At 46.4% G+C, this 17,796-nt stretch overlaps 1 protein-coding gene across 1 annotated transcript in view; it reads right to left on the reverse strand.

The window, feature by feature from the left end:
- Window positions 1-516: 516 nt before the first annotated feature.
- LOC126068340 (uncharacterized) overlaps window positions 517-17,796 on the reverse strand; it is a 250,172-nt gene continuing 232,892 nt past the window's right edge. Inside the window, exons 2-4 of the mRNA XM_049870822.1 lie at window positions 3,401-3,460; window positions 2,294-2,487; window positions 517-2,048 (exon numbers count right to left, since the gene is read on the reverse strand). Of these exons, the coding sequence (XP_049726779.1) occupies window positions 1,060-2,048; window positions 2,294-2,399 (1,095 nt within the window). The 5' untranslated portion in view covers window positions 2,400-2,487; window positions 3,401-3,460 and the 3' untranslated portion in view covers window positions 517-1,059. The remainder of the gene's footprint in view (window positions 2,049-2,293; window positions 2,488-3,400; window positions 3,461-17,796) is intronic.

Genomic DNA, 17,796 nt, shown 5'->3' on the forward strand with positions numbered 1-17,796 from the left:
ATTGATACTTTTTTCTTACTATGTCCAATCAGCATAATGTCATCAGTTTAATGGACCAGTGTGACATACTGTGGAAAGGAAGGGTGATAAAGGTCCCTATGGATTAAATTATGACATAGGGCTAGGGAGTTGATATACCTTTGAGATAAGACAGTGAAGGTGTACTGCTGGCCTTGCCAGCTGAAGGCAAACTGCTTCTGTTGATCCTTCAAAACAGGGATGGAGAAAAAGACATTGGCCAGATTAATGGCTGCATACCCCAGGAAATGTATTGATTTGAAGGCCATGTTCCCAAGGAAATGCCTTTTCCAACTGATTGGCTGCTCACATCAGATCATAAAATAGAGTGTGATTACATAATGTCAGCCAGATCCCTGAGAATCATGGCCTACCCAAGTTGACACATAACATTAACCATCACAGTGGTGATGAAAATGTTCTGAAGGAGACACTGGCGATGGTGAATAAAATTGTGAAAAAGTACATAAAACCACTATATTACACACTTGCAAGCTATTACAACAAAACTTTATTTAATGAGAAGTCTACCAGTTAAAATACTATAAACTATACAGAATAAATTGAGCTGGGAAAATACTACAACAAAACCAAGAACTACCCACTCAGGTGAGGAGAAATAAGGGTCTGCTTCTGGAGCAGATGTTCCCTGGCTGTCAATAAGGAGCTGCTGTAGAGGAGATGTGGCAACTAGTTAGGCCTCTGGTGCCCCAGACGGTGCTGGAGATGGAGGATGTAATGGTGTATGGGGCTCCAGTGTTAGAACAGGAGCTGGATCAATATCTGGGAGCCAGTTGCAAGTGGCCCAGGATGGAAATCCACCCCTCCAGCTGGCCCTTCATCTAGTGTCAGTGATGAAAATGGAGAAGAAAGACCTGTGCCAGTGAAGCTTTGGTTTTGGTGCAAGAGTGGGTTCAACATCAGTAGGTGGTATAGGAGCAGGTTTTGGATGTATCCCAGGATAAGACTCTGACCCTTCAGCTGGCTCTTCATCTGGTGTCAGTGAAGCAGCTCGTGATGGTGGCCTAAGGAGCTCCAGTGTTAGTCCAGGAGCATGATCAACCTCACCAGGTGGTCCAGGAGCCCATTATGGTGTTGGCCGAGGAAGAGAATCCGATCTTCCAAAAGGCTCTCTGTCTGCTCAACTTGCTGTTGGAGGACCTGTTGATGTACCCAGCTCCAATGTTGCTGCAAGGACAGAATGTAACTCATGAAGTTTTCCTTGAATGTGTTCTGGAAGTCGCCCAGGGTAAAAATCCAGCTCTCCGTGTGGTGGCAGTGCTGGAGCTGGTGATGCTCTATTGAGCTTCGGTGTCCGTTCAGTACCAGGATCCACATCACCAGGTTGTCCATTCTCTGGCTCTGCAGGTGGCCCAGGTTAAGAATCCGAACCTCCATGGGGCTAGCCCTCTGCTGCCACAGCTGAAGCTCATCATGGAAGAGCTGGTGCTCCACGGAGCTTCTGTGTTGGAGCAGGAGCAGAATCGACATCAGCTGGTGGTCCAGGTTCCGGTTCTGGAAGTAGTCCAGGGTGGGAATCCACCTCTCCATCCAGTTGTCCATCGGATGCTGGTGATGGAGCTGGAGGAGGGCCTGGGCTACATCGAGCTCTGGTGTTGGAGCAGGAGCAGGACTGACAGTAGCCAGTGGTCCAGGAGTTGGCTCTGAAGGTGGCCCAGGATAAGACTCTGACCCTCCAGCTGGCTCTTCATCAGGTGCCAGCACAGGTGCTGGTGATGAAAGAGCTGGGGTGGTATGGAGCTCCAGTGTTGTAGCAGGAGTAGGATTAACATCAGCCAGTGGTCCGGGAGCCAGTTCTGGAGGTGACCCTGGATGGGAATCCACCCCTCCAGCCGGCTCTCCATCTGGTGCAGGTTCTGGAGCTGGCGATGTAATAGGCAGTGTGCTATGGAGCTCCGGTGCCAGTACAGGAGCAGAATGTACCCCAGAACATGGTGCAGGAGCCAGTTCTCGGGGCAAAGATGGATCTTGAGCTACTTTTACAACTGGCCCTGGCCTTGGTTCTGGAGCTGCAAGAGGAAAAATGTTCACCAATATGACTGCCTTTCCTCATACCTTTCCAATGATGAAAAACATCTCATTGCCATCAAGAGAAGCCCATTCCCAAGATTTCCACCCCAGGAAGTCTTCCCAGACCATGGTCCACCAGAGGAGGGTCTGAGGTTACTCTGCGCTATAGGTCAACCCCAGCCTCTGGGGGTCTTCCCATGTCCCCCTCACAAGCTCACGTGCAGGCATGCCCAGTCCTCCTCACCCTCTGGCTCTGTCTCAGTGACCTCCATTTGATCCAGCTGGGCCAACAGAAGTTGGGCACGGTGCTCTAGATGTGAGCCTGGCATGTTCACCTGCACATACTCCATCACGAGCTTTAGGCAGGGGAAGTCTGGGGGCTGATCGAAATCCTCTGAGTATTCCTTCAGCCACGTGCCCAGGATAAAAGAGATGGCACTAGGGGTGGGTGGTGAAGAGCAGGGTCAGAGGCCTGGCTTTTCCTGACACACTGCCCTCCCAGGGCACCCCTGCAAAGGGCCCTGTGTCTGCCCGTCCTTCCAAAGGTCAGCACCACCCTGCATCACACCCTCTGGCTATCCTGGCAGTAGCAGGCCTGGTCACTGAGCAGAGGGCTAGCACACAGCCTCCATCCCAGGGAGGTCCCCATCAATGATCTAAAGAACTCTCCCTCCTTGGGGAGCCTGAATTACATCCCTTTCTCTCCCCTGGCCCTCTCCCCACTGGGCAGTAACCCTCTAAGGGCACGGAGATGTGTGTCTTCATGTTCATCTCACAGCCTGGCACACAGTAGTGCTCCAGGATTATCTGATGCTGGGCGACACATGGAGGCTGTCCCCTTCCCCAGATGCCCAGGCCCTCAGTACCCTCCTCTGGAGAGTGTGCAGCACCATGCTGCCTGATTCTCTGCACACGTGTGATCGTCTCTTCTCCCATTGACACTGTTCTCCCCTGGGACAGGGGCCCCGCATAGCAGCTGAGCATCCACAACTGGGGATTGAGATTCAGGAGCAGATTTCTCTCCCTTCCACCCCGCACCTCCTATTTTGGGCCCCCAATATGGGGGGGGGGGCAAATGGAAATGTGAGGGGATTGTGCGGGGATGGGTTCTCTCAGGGGCCTCTCTGAGCCCCCAGCCTCCCCTCTGCTCCCCAGAATGCCCAGGTTCCATCCCCAGCTCTCTATGACTGCTTATCTCCTGCAGGAGGTGCTTCTAAACTCATTCCTGTAGTGGAATCCAGATGTGTGGGGTCCAGAGTCTGCCCAGCCCCAATCCAGACACAGGCCCCGTACAGCCTTCACCCTTCTGAATAGACAGGAGCCCCTCTTTGTCCACCCACAGTCCACTCACCCTTTCAGCTGGTCTTGGGGTTCAGCATCCTGGGCAGAATAGGGGTGGTTACATCCATACCTAGAGGTGGTGTGAGGGTGTCACATCTAATGCACTGTGGACACTACTTGCTTAAGATGTCTAATGTTCCTGTCTGACTCCCCGACTAGAATGGAGGTCCAGGAGGGCAGGGCTTCCTACCTGCTTCGTCTACTGAACGATGCTAAGTGCCTAGAACAGTGTCTGCAACAGTAGGGGCTTCATAGACAACTGGTAAATGAGTGAACCCAAGCAGCACCTTCCCAGGTATCTGAGAGTCCTGGGACCCTTCTACCAGCCTCCAAGATCCCCGTTCTGGCAATACCAAGGACAAGGATCCACTAAATGGAATCTCAACCTCCCCTTTACAAATGGGAAATGAGTTTGCTCAAGGGCACACAGTGAGTGAAGGTTGAGGCAGACAGTTTCTTTATGGGGGAGAAGAAAATAATAAATGTGAACATCCCAGACCCTCCAACACCCTTTACCAAAGAGCTGGGCTCTGGTACACACTTTCCATGGCTTGTCCCACGGGGCCCTGACAGTAATTCTAGCTGATTTGTCCTTTATCGCCCCACTTCTCAGTGGAGCAAACAGGCTCTGAGTGGTGAAGTGACATTCTGCAGACTCACAACTGGCAGGGGACAGAGCCTCCACTGGGCTGTGGAGGGCAGGGCGCTCACCTTTGGAGCAGCTGATCTAGGACCTGCTGGGTGGTGGCGTAGGTTCTATAGGTTCCCAGGAAGATTCTGATGTAGGAGAAGTTACCCTTTAGGAATGCGAGCACCAGGTGCTCCACCAGCTTCTCCAGTGAGCCTGCCTTGAAGGTTTTCATCACCCAGGCCTCATCCAAGTCCTCGTCAGAACCACAGACACACTGGGGTGGGACAGAGGAGGGACATATTGTCAGAGGCAGCCTCATGAACCACCAGGAGGGTCAGGGCCACGGAGCTCAGACCAGGCACTCCCTCTCCCTCAGTGACCTGTGGCAGGAGGTGGGACATGAGTGCCTTCAGCAGAAAACAGGGCTGGGCTTTCCAAGCACATTTGGAGGTGGAGAGATGATTAGAAACATTAGGAACCTGAAGTTATTTTGTTAACTAAGTAACCATGGTATCTCCCTGGAGGAAGAGCAGTGTTCCAGTGAGTCCTCACAAAACACCCCATTCCAGTGATGAGAAAACAGAGGCTTGGTGATGTCTAGTACTTCCTCAAAGTCACCTGGTCAGCCCCCAGAACTGTCCAACACTAGGGCTCTGCGATGTTCCCTCTGTGCTGCGTAAGGCCTGCTCTGCTCCTGACTCAGAGGGGAACATCTAGTGCAAGCTCACTCCTTCCCGGCTGGGGACAGTGCACAGAGCAAACACACCCATGAGATAAGCAGGACACGGATATTTCTTTCTGTACATCAAAGGGGGTTTTGAGAACCTGAAGCTATGGAATACCCAGATCCAGCCAAGGGTGAGAACCTGGAGATCCTTGGGTGGGAGAAAGACCCCCACAGGATCCAGGATGTGAACAAATGACTCAGAAAGAGTGAAACTGAATGGCCAGCGAAGGACTGAGAAGGGGCTTGGCTTCTCAGGGCCAAAAAGCACCTCAAAGCCACCCTGCAGTTCCATTGGCCACCCTGACAGCAGATTGGCAAAATGGAAAAGAACCCTAAGACCCAGAACTGGCTCGATGTAGGGACACAGCCGTTGTCAAGACTTTTGGGCCATGGGACTGCGACTTTTGTTTTGGGAAGGAGTCTGGCTCTAGTGATCCTAACTTGAAATGTGCACATCCTTCCCCCAGCATGCCACTCCTGGGAGTCTGTCCTGAGTGGGTCTGTGTATGAGGACACATGTAAGCATTCCTGTAGCCCTGCTGAAAGGGCAGCACAAGGAATCAGTCCAGGGCCAGTCTCATGGGTGTGTTTGCTCTGTGCACTGTCCCCAGCCGGGAAGGAGTGAGCTTGCACTAGATGTCACTGTGGGGACTGGTCTCCCTTCTGGAACATTCTGTGGTAAGGACACAGCTCCTGAACTGGATGGGTCACAGGATGTGTTTCTTGAGCTTGCAGTGGCAGAAAAAGATGTGTCATAGCCTGAGCCCTGCACTTTAGGGTAGAAGAAGCCTGCTAAGCATGACAATGTGCGAGGCTGGGAGAAGGTGTGGAAGGACAGCCCAGCCGACTGCTGCCCAGGGCCCTGGGATTGGAAGTTAAACACTAAAACAGCAGCAACATGCAAAAAGACCCATGGGCTTATGTGAAGGGACGACAGTATAAAAAACTCCTTTCTGATATTCTTACAAATATGGGAAAAGAGGCTTTGTAGCTGGCCAGGGCAGGGAGGGCAGTGGCAGGGGGGTAGGAGGACAGGAAACGGTGGTGGTCAATTTCATTGAGAGGGGACTGGGGGCCCTCAAGTGGGAAACTCCTGGGAGAGAACTGGGGGTCTCCAGGGTGCTGTCTGGGCCCCAAGCACCCTCTGGTCATCTAGGGTCCCACCCAGGGACCCAGACCCCTCCCCTGCACTTACCCTGAGCCTACACCAGCCCTTCCTGGACCCCAGCTGGGTGATGCCATTCTCCTTTTCTTTGGGGATCTTCTGCACCTGGTTCTGGAGAGACAGTGGTGGCAGTGGCCCGGGAGGCATCAAGGGCCCCTCTGAGCCACCTCCTTCACTTTCTGCCCCTTCAGGCCCTTGTGCCCCCTGGGCCTTGGAGGAGCTCCCAGTTTCCCATCTGTCACCATGTGATGAGTGGGTCGGCCTAGGGGTGCACCATCCAGCCCTGGCCAAGCCCACGGATAGAAAAATCAACCTTTGAGTTTTGCAGCAGGATCTGGGAGAAGCCGGACTAGCATAGGGTCAGCAGTGGCCCAGGCAATTCCAGTAGTTAGGACTGTGATTTGACTGCCCCACTCAGGCGAGCTGCATCTCAGAGAAGCCCCAGGTGAGAGTGCTGACTCGGTCTGTGACCCTGACAGTCCCTCCCTAAAGCCCTGGTCTGAACTGGGACCTCTGGGCAGGCTTAGGTTCCAGAGAGTTCTATGTGATCAGTGGGATTGGGGCAGGGACTTGAAGGAGGTCTCTGCCTTGATGCCCCAGCTCCCAGTCTCCAAGGCACCCGACCTGATGGATTAGGCCCAGCCACCACCCCATTGCAGGTCAGACCCAGCCCCGTGAACCCAGTGATGGTGAGGGGCTGTGGGGCTGGAGCTTGGGGTTGCCCTCAAGCAACAGCACCATTTTCATCATCCTCATCATCACTTCTCCCCTCCCAAATCTCCCCAGATCACATGGCCCTCCTTCTCTGACTCCCATCCTCCTCCCTTCCAAATGGACCCTGCCTTATCCAACAACTTTCTGTCTCATCAGTTCTGTCCACATTTCCTCCCTGCCCCTGTTTAGCAGGGACCCCATGAGGACAAGGGCTGGCATGGCCTGGGGGCTGGTATGATCTGGGAGAGGGATGTGAGGCTGCCCAGGTGGGATCACAGTGGTGGCCTGGCTTGGACTGGCAGCTCTGGGCCACCCTGTGTTACCTTCGGGTTCCTTTTGGAAAGTGGCCAGAGCCTTCGGGGGTGGGATATGAGACCATGTCTCAGCCTTCGGGACAGGGTCGAACTCCTGGCTTTCTCAAGCTTCGGTTCAACAGGGGATGAGAAACAAGAAAACATGTTCTCAGTTCAAGCGTTTCCACTCAAGTGAGTTGGGTAGGGGGCTTTGTTTACAATGTGGGTGCCTGTTTACCAGGGTTCCAAGTTCTATGTACTCTGGTGTCAAGTAAGTGAGGTCATGTTCTGGGTCCCCTGACCTGGGCCCAACCTCAGATGAGACCTCCCCAAAGTCTCCTCTGGGCTGCTGATTGCTCACCTCTCCCCAGGCCATCTCCATAACTCTACACAGTGACACTAACACAGCCCCCTCCCCTTCCCCCACAGAACCTGGGGAGGGCCTGGGTGCAGCAGAGAGAGCTGGGTTCAGACACAGCTCATCCCTCTTAAGCAATGTGCAACCCTAGACAAGTCTTTGTGCTTCTCAGAGCTTCCCCAGTCCCCCACCCCACACAGTGGGCATCAGTCTAGCATCTTCTTCTTAGGGATATCAGCAAGTGTTTGTGAGATAAGAACCCATGGGCTGATGTTGCATTTAGCTAATTAGAGGCAGATTATTCAATAGGCAAGGTAAGTACAGGGCTTACTGGTTACCAGATCATATGTAGTGAACATTTTCATAGTTTTTCACCACATCAAAGACTCTGCTTCTAGGTATGGCTGGCCTCTGTCTCTCTCCCAACCCCACAGCACCTTCCTACGGAATCAAAGCCTCTTTTTCAATTTACAATCCCTGATGGGGGCAGATGACCCAGTAAGCAAGGTAAGCACAAGTTTACTTGTGCTTACTTACAAATCTGTAGTGAACAATTTCACATACGCTTCACCACATCAAAGGTGTGGTGTTCACCACACTTACCTTGCCTTTTGGAATATCTGTTCCTGTAGCTAATGCACAAACTCAGAGATGGAAGAATTTCAAGCAGGGGTGGGAAGCAGCATGCATGGAGTACACCTTCAAACAGGGCTGGGTACTGGTGCTGTGATCTTGGGAAAGTCACTTCCCCTCTTGGCCTAACTACACTAGTACCATTTACATCTTCTATTTTTTGAGTGAAGAAAACAAAAATGTTTGATGCACACATACAAGGAAGAAATACTCATAACAATTATAGTCCTCATTTCTGCAACTGATCATGTGGTCATAACTGGTATTTAAAACTACCTTCTTCTACCACCCCTTCTGTTTTCCCTTTACCCTCAGCAAGCACCTCAACTGATTATAGTTCTTTGCCTGGTGGGTGAATCATACCTTCATTTCTGAATGGTCTGGGCTATTAGCAATCATGTCAGAATTGGGTTCCTGTAGTTTTCCATTGCCTTTTATCACAGGGCATGGTAGTACTACATGACGTCCTAAGGAATCTCCTGTATTCCAGAAATCCTCTTCCTTACATTTATCATGCAATATCACTCTGATTTCCCCTTGGTAATCAGGATCAATCACACCAGCCAATATGGTAACCCCTTTCTTTGCCTGCTGATCCAGAGGCCAAGGAGCCCAAAGTGGCTAGGTGGCATTCTTAACTTCCAGTTCGATCAGTGTTTTTCTCCTGCTGGGATCATTCCTCACTTTGAAACTAAGATCCCTAGGGTCTTGGGGATAGGAAGCAAAAATTTTGCAAGTGAGACCCTAGGGGTAATAGTGAATGGTGCCACTTCCGTTTCCATCTCTTGATTCCTGGACCCATGAATCCTGGCTATGGGAGAAACAAGTTTCTGTGGAGGATGGCAGGGCTTTTTTCCAAAATCCTAAGGGTCTGCACTGTGATTCACCAACAGGAGACTGCCAAAGACCCCAAACAGCATCTCTATCTGCCATGGACATTTCCAAAAGCATTGGATATGCCAGATCACATGGCCCAAGTGACAAAGCAGCTTGGACATCAGCCTGAACCTGGTGAAAGGCCTTCCCGTGTTATGCGCCCCACTCAAAACTACCAGCTTTTCAAGTCACTTGATAAATAGGCTAGAATAGCACACCCAAATGAGGGATATGTTGCCTCCAAAATCCAAAGTGGCCCAACAGGTGCTATGCCTCCTTTTTAGTTGTGGGAGGGGCCAGATACACCAACTTTTCCTTCACTTTGCAAGGAATATCTTGACAAGCCCCATACCACTGGGGCCCTAGAAATTTCACTGAGGTATAGGGAAAATGAATTTTGGTTGGAATAATTTCCCACCCTTTAGCATACAAATGTCTTACCAATAAGTTTAGCGTCATTGATACTTATTTCTTACTAGGTCCAATCAGCATAATGTCATCAATGTAATGGACCAGTGTGGTGTCTTGTGGAAGGGCAAGGAGATCAAGATCTGTGACGGTTACGATTGTGTGTTAACTTGGCTGGGCCATGATTCTCAGTGTTTTGGCAGTCCTGTAATGTTGTGATCACTTCCCTATTGAGATTTAATACGTGATCAGCCCCATGATGGGATCTGCTGTGAGTAGCCAATCAGTTGAAGGGAGCTTCCTTGGGCATGTAGCCTGCATCAAGTGTGGACAGACATTCAAAAGGGCTCGGGGGCTTTTGCTCATTCTGGACTCTGTAGCTGGCTGCCATTTCTCTGACCTCCAGTTCTTGGGACTTGAGCTAGCAGCTTACCTGTGGTCTTCCTGCCAATCTTGAGATTTGCCCATTTTCACAGACTGTGAGCAAGAGCCCTGCTCTCTGGCCTGCCAATCTTGGGTTTACAGCTCCTGTGCCTATGTGAATCAGAGGGCTCTTTCCTGACCCGTGGACTTGGGACATTCCCATCTCTACAACTGCTAGAAATTCAGGCTGGTTTCAGAAGAGGACGTGGAACCAGGGATATCATTGCTGATGTCAGACGGATCCTGGCTGAAAGCAGAGAATACCAGAAGGATGTTTACCTGTATTTTATTGACTATGCAAAGGCATTTGACTGTGTGGATCATAACAAACTATGGATAACACTGCGAAGAATGGGAATTCCAGAACACTTAATTGTGCTCCTGAGGAACCTTTACATAGATCAAGAGGCAGTTGTTCGGACAGTACAAGGGGATACTGATTGGTTTAAAGTCTGGAAAGGTGTGCGTCAGGGTTGTATTCTTTCACCATACCTATTTAATCTGTATGCTGATCAAATAATACAAGAAGCTGGACTATATGAAGAAGAACGTGGCAACAGGATTGGAGGAAGACTGATTAACAACCTGCATTATGCAGATGACACAACCTTGCTTGTTGAAAGTGAAGAGAACTTGGAGCACTTACTGAGGAAGATCAAAGACCACAGCCTTCAGTATGGATTGCACCTCAACATAAAGAAAACAAAAACCCTCACAACTGGACCAATGAGCAACATCATGATAAATGGAGAAAAGATTGAAGTTGTCAAGGATTTCATTTTACTTGGATCCACAATCAACAGCCATGGAAGAAAAGTCAAGAAATCAAAAGACGCATTCCATTGGGCAAATCTGCTGCAAAGGACCTCTTCAAAGTGTTGAAGACCAAAGATGTCACCCTGAAGACTAAGGTGTGCCTGACTCAAGCCATGGTATTTTCAATTGCATCAAATGCATGTGAAAGCTGGACAATGAATAAGGAAGACTGAAGAAGAGTTGATGCTTTTGAATTGTGGTGTTGACGAAGAATATTGAATATACCATGGACTGCCAAAAGAACCAGAATGCTCCTTAGAGGCAAGGATGGCGAGACTGCATCTTACATAATTTGGACATGTTGTCAGGAGGGACCCATCCCTGGAGAAGGACATCATGCTTGGCAGAGTACAGGGTCAGCTGAAAAGAAGAAGACCCTCAATGAGGTGGATTGACACAGTGGCTGCAACAATGAGCTCAAGCATAACAACGATTGTAAGGATAGTGCAGGACTGGCCAGTGTTTCGTTCTGTTGTGCATAGGGTCACTATGAGTTGGAACTGATTCGATGGCACCTAACAACAACACAAAACAACAACTGCATGACCAATACACCTTCAGTTCCCTACCTCATGGCTACAACTCTCCAGCCATACATCCTAATTTACACTGCAGGGAACTTTATCACCTTTCCCTTCCACAAGCTATCACATGGGCCCATTACACTGACTGGACCTAGTAAGGAAGACGTGTCAGTGAATCTGGACTTATTGGTAAAATGGTTGCATGCTATAAAAACAAAATGGTTGCTATGGAGAGGGATACAAGGCGATATAGGACAATACAAGTTAGGTTTTTACTTAGAAAAATAGGGGTAAATATTAAGGTAACCACAAAGAGGTATAACAAAGCCATAACTCAAAATAAAAACCAAGAAAAATGTAACGACTCAGCAAACATAAAGTCAAATACTATGAAAACGAGGATCTCACAATTTACAAAGAAAAACGTCTCAGCACAAAAAAGTAAGTGGAAAAATTAAATTGTCAACAACACACATAAAAAGGCATCAAAATGACAACACTAAAACACATACTTATCTATAATTACGCTGAATGTAAATCGACTAAATGCACCAATAAAGAGACAGAGAGTCTCAGACTGGATAAAGAAACACGATCTGTCTATATGCTGCCTACAAGAGACACACCTTAGACTTAGAGACACAAACAAACTAAAACTCAAAGGATGGAAAAAAATATATCAAGCAAACAATAAGCAAAAAAGAAGAGGAGTAGCAATATTAATTTCTGACAAAATAGACTTTAAACTTAAATCCACTACAAAGGATAAAGAAGGACACTACATAATGATAAAAGGGACAGTTGACGAGGAAGATATAACCATATTAAATATTTATGCACCCAATGACAGGGCTGCAAGATACATAAATCAAATTTTAACAGAATTGAAAAGTGAGATAGACACCTCCGCAATTACAGTAGGAGACTTCAACACACCACTTTTGGAGAAGGACAGGACATCCAGTAAGAAGCTCAAAGGAGACACGGAAGGCCTACTTACAACAATCAACCAACCTGTCCTCATTGACTTATACAGAACTCTCTACCCAACTGCTGCAAAGTATACCTTTTTTTCTAGTGCACATGGAATAGTCTCTAGAATAGACCACATATTAGGTCATAAAACAAACCTTTGCAGAATCCAAAACATCGAAATATTACAAAGCATCTTCTCAGACCACAGGGCCATAAAAGTAGAAATCAATAACAGAAAAATTTGGGAAAAGAAATCAAATACTTGGAAACTGAACAATACCCTCCTGAAAAAAGACTGGGTTATAGAAGACATCAAGGAGGGAATAAGGAAATTCATAGAATGCAACGAGAATGAAAATACTTCCTATCAAAACCTCTGGGACACAGCAAAACCAGTGCTCAGAGGCCAATTTATATCGATAAATGCACACATACAAAAAGAAGAAGGAGCCAAAATCAGATAACTGTCCCTACAACTTGAACAAATAGAAAGTGTGCCACAAAAGAATCCATCAGGCACCAAAAGCAAACAAATAATAAAAATTAGAGCTGAACTAAATGAATTAGAGAACAGAAAAACAATTCAAAGAATAAACAAAGCCAAAAGCTGGTTCTTCGAAAAAATTAACAAAATTGATAAACCACTGGCCAGACTGACTTAAGAAATACAGGAAAGGAAAAAAATAACCCGAATAAGAAATGAGATGGGCCACATCACAACAGACCCAACTGAAATTAAAAGAATGATATCAGATTATTACAAAAAATTGTACTCTAACAAATTTGCAAACCTAGAAGAAATGGATGAAATCCTACAAAAAACACTACCTACCTAAACTAACACAATCAGAAGTAGAACAACTAAATAGACCCATAACAAAAAATGAGATTGAAACGGTAACCAAAAAACTCCCAACAAAAAAAGCCCTGGCCCGGATGGCTATACTGCAGAGTTCTACCAAACTTTCAGAGAAGAGATAACACCACTACTACTAAAGGTATTTCAAAGCATAGAAAATAAAGGAATACTACCTAACTCATTCTATGAAGCCACCATTTCCCTGATACCAAACCAGGTAAAGACATTACAAAAAAAGAAAATTACAGACCTATATCCCTCATGAACAGAGATGCAAAAACCCTCAAGAAAACTCTAGCCAATAGAATTCAACAACACATCAAAAAATTAATCCACCATGACCAAGTGGGATTTAATATGAGAAAAACCATTAATGTAATCTACCATGTAAATAAAACGAAAGACAAAAACCACATGATCTTATCAATTGATGCAGAAAAGGCATTTGACAAAGTCCAACACCCATTTATGATAAAAACTCTCACCAAAATAGGAATTGAAGGAAAATTCCTCAACATAATAAAGGGCATCTATACAAAGCCAACAGCCAACATCACTCTAAATGGAGAGAGCCTGAAAGCATTTCCCTTGAGAACGGGAACCAGACAAGGATGCCCTTTATCACAGCTCTTATTCAACATTGTGCTAGAGGTCCTAGCCAGAGCAATTAGGCTAGACAAAGAAATAAAGGGCATCTGGATTGGCAAGGAGGAAGTCAAATTATCTCTATTTGCAGATGACATGATCTTATACACAGAAAACCCTAAGGAATCCTCCAGAAAACTACTGAAACTAATAGAAGAGTTTGGCAGAGTCTCAGGTTATAACATAAACATACAAAAATCACTTGGATTCCTCTACATCAACAAAAAGAACATCGAAGAGGAAATAACCAAATCAATACCATTCACAGTAGCCCCCAAGAAGATAAAATACTTAGGAATAAATCTTACCAAAGATGTAAAAGACCTATACAAAGAAAACTACAAAGTACTACTACAAGAAACTAAAAAGAAGGACCTACTTAAGTGGAAAAACATACCTTGCTCATGGATAGGAAGACTTAACATAGTAAAAATGTCTATTCTACCAAAAGCCATCTATACATACAATGCACTTCCTATCCAAATTCCAATGTCATTTTTTAATGTGATGGAGAAACAAATCACCAACTTCATATGGAAGGGAAAGAAGCCCCGGATAAGCAAAGCATTACTGAAAAAGAAGAAGAAAGTGGGAGGCCTCACTCTACCTGATTTCAGAACCTATTATACAGCCACAGTAGTCAAAACAGCCTGGAACTGGTACAACAAAAGACACATAGACCAATGGAACAGAATTGAGAATCCAGATATAAATCCATCCACGTATGAGCAGCTGATTTTTGACAAAGGCCCGGTGTCAGTTAATTGGGGAAAAGATAGTCTTTTTAACAAATGGTGCTAGCATAACTGGATATCCATTTGCAAAAAAATGAAACAGGACCCATATGTCACACCAAGCACAAAAACTAACTCCAAGTGGATCAAAGACCTAAACATAAAGACTAAAACGATAAAGATCATGGAAGAAAAAACAGGGACAACGTTAGGAGCCCTAATACAAGGCATAAACAGAATACAAAACATTACCAAAAATGACGAAGAGAAACCAGATAACTGGGAGCTCCTAAAAATCAAACACCTATGCTCATCTAAAGACTTCACCAAAAGAGTAAAAAGACCACCTACAGACTGGGAAAGAATTTTCAGCTATGACATCTCCGACCAGCGCCTGATCTCTAAAATCTATACGATAATGTCAAAACTCAACCACAAAAAGACAAACAACCCAATCAAGAAGTGCACAAAGGATATGAACACACACTTCACTAAAGAAGATATTCAGGCAGCTAACAGATACATGAGAAAATGCTCTCGATTATTAGCCATTAGAGAAATGCAAATTAAAACTACGATGAGATTCCATCTCACTCCAACAAGGCTGGCATTAATCCAAAAAACACAAAATAATAAATGTTGGAGAGGCTGCAGAGAGATTGGAACTCTTATACACTGCTGTTGGGAATGTAAAATGGTACAACCACTTTGGAAATATATCTGGCGTTACCTTAAACAGTTAGAAATAGAACTACCATACAACCCAGAAATCCCACTCCTCGGAATATACCCTAGAGAAATAAGAGCCTTCACACAAGCAGATATATGCACACCCATGTTTATTGCAGCTCTGTTTACAATAGCAAAAAGCTGGAAGCAACCAAGGTGTCCATCAACGGATGAATGGTTAAATAAATTGTGGTATATTCACACACTGGAATACTACGCATCGATAAAGAACAGTGAGGAATCTGTGAAACATTTCATAACATAGAGGAACCTGGAAGGCATTATACTGAGCGAAATTAGTCAGAGGCAAAAGGACAAATATTGGATAAGACCACTATTATAAGATCTTGAGAAATAGTATAAACTGGGAAGAACACATACTTTTGTGGTTACGGGGCGGGGGAGGGAGGGAGGGTGGTAGAGGGTATTTTACTGATTAGTTAGTAGATAAGAACTGCTTTAGGTGAAGGGAAGGACAATACTCAATACATGGAAGGTCAACTCAACTGGACTGGACCAAAAGCAAAGAAGTTTCCGGGATAAAATGAATGCTTCAAAGGTCAGCGGAGCAAGGGCGGGGGTTTGGGGACCATGGTTTAAGGGGACTTCTAAGTCAATTGGCAAAATAATTCTATTATGAAAACATTCTGCATCCCACTTTGAAATGTGGGGTCTGGGGTCTTAAATGCTAACAAGCGGCCATCTAAGATGCATCAATTGGTTTCAACCCACCTGGATCAAAGGAGAATGAAGAACACCAAGGTCACACGACAACTAAGAGCCCAAGAGACAGAAAGGGCCACATGAACCAGAGACCTACATCATCCCGAGACCAGAAGAACTAGTTGGTGCCCGGCTACAACCGATGACTGCCCTGACAGGAAGCACAACAGAGAATCCCTGAGGGAGCAGGAGATCAGTGGGATGCAGACCCCAAATTCTCACAAAAAGACCATACTTAATGGTGTGACTGAGACTAGAGGAATCCCGGCCGTCATGGTTCCCAAACCTTCTGTTGGCCCAGGAGAGGAACCATTTCCAAAGACAACTCATCAGACATGAAAGGGACTGGACAGTGGGTAGGAGAGAGATGCTGATGAAGAGTGAGCTATTTGTATCAGGTGGACACTTGAGACTGTGTTGGCATCTCCTGTCTAGAGGGGGGATGGGAGGATAGAGAGTTGGAAGCTGGCAAAATTGTCAGGAGAGACTGGAAGGGCTGACTCATTAGGGGGAGAGCAAATGGGAGTACGGAGTAAGGTGTATATAAACTTATATGTGAGAGACTGACTTGATTTGTAAACGTTCACTTGAAGCTCAATAAAAGTTAAAAAAAAAATGGTTGCATGCCATAGGGTGGGAAATTAATCCCACAAAAATTCAGGGATTATTCTAGGCCTGAAATTTCTAGGGGTCCAGTTATGTGGGGCATGTTGAGATATTCCTTCTGTCTTCCTTATTCATTGTACAGCTTTGGCATGCATTGAGGCCACTAAAAATATCATGGCATGGTTTAGGCACACCTTAGTCCTCAAAGTGTTATCTTTGCTTTTTAATGCTTTAAAGAGGTGTTTTGCAGAAGGTCTGAGTACAAATGACAATAAAAAAAAAAAAAAAAAGACTTAAAAACAACAGGCTATCTCTAGCTTGTCAGGGAACACTAGGTGTTAGATGCTGGTCATCAGGTCCAACCTAGAGATGAAAGAGGACAGAAAGTGGCCAACACAGGAGCCTCATGGCCTCTGTCCCAACCCCGGGCTGGGTTGCTCTACCTCACTGATCACCATCGAGTGATTCCCCTGAGGTCCCCTTACTCAGTGGTCTTTGGGTACTGAAAGCTCAGCTCTGTTTCATTGTTTCAGTTAAGCCAAGAAAGAAAATTTCTTAGTCTTTCTCCCTTCATATGCCTCAAATACTGCTTTCGTTTTCTTTTCCACATTGTCTTTCTCCCCTCCTTCCTCTCTCTTTTAGCTCAGCACACATACAGGCACCCCCACTTTTTCAGTCCATCTTCGCGTAGAATAATCCCACCCAGAGGCCTTATGACTACAGCCGAGCCCATGTTCACAGGCAACAAGTGATGATGAAAAACAAAGTCCCTCAATGTTGGAACTGTTTTACTGCTCAGCAGTCTGTTTAGAAGGGATGGGGGTCTCATGTCGGGGCAGTCCTTACTTTCCTGAACCTTCCTGACCATTGGGCTACACTTCAGTGATGGAGTGTGGGCAGTGGTCCCTGAACGAACTTGACCACTTTATTTCCTGAGATGGGCCACAGCATAAGGGAAGCTGGAACTGCAGCTCCTCTGCAGACTTGGAGAGCTTGTCTAATTCCCTGTGACTTGTCAGTCTTTCCCCCTCCCACAGGAGTTTTCTCTCACAAACTGAACTCCCTCACTGAGGTAAATACATTTTCCTTCTACATCTGACTATACTGGAAAATATACACAGAATGGAAAAGACCACGCAGTTCCTTCCCATATAAGCCTGTGTGTGAATGGGTCTGGCAAGAAAGAAGACAAAGTTTAGCTTTCCTTACATGTGGGCTCTAGGTACAGGGTTTTATAGGTACTGGATCTGGATCTCAAACACAAATTACTGCAAGCCAAATACCTGTGGCATACGCATTTCATAGTAAGCACCACAGATCATCACTTCTCCATGGTCCTGGTTTCCCCTTGTTAGATTCCACTCACAGATGGCCATGACTTATGGAAGCATTTTGGCTCAAGCCTGACAAGCAGGTACTGATGTTGGGATGGCAGAAAAACAGCCTCATCTTGGAGCAGGATGGATGGGACCTGGCATGATGTGGAAGGCCAGACCCATGACTCTTCTTCCATTCTACCCCATGCCCACTAGAGTGCTTACCTGGTGTAGCAGAAGGCCCATACGCA

The sequence above is a fragment of the Elephas maximus genome, chromosome 27, assembly GCF_024166365.1.
Source record: "Elephas maximus indicus isolate mEleMax1 chromosome 27, mEleMax1 primary haplotype, whole genome shotgun sequence".
Classification (NCBI taxonomy): domain Eukaryota; kingdom Metazoa; phylum Chordata; class Mammalia; order Proboscidea; family Elephantidae; genus Elephas; species Elephas maximus.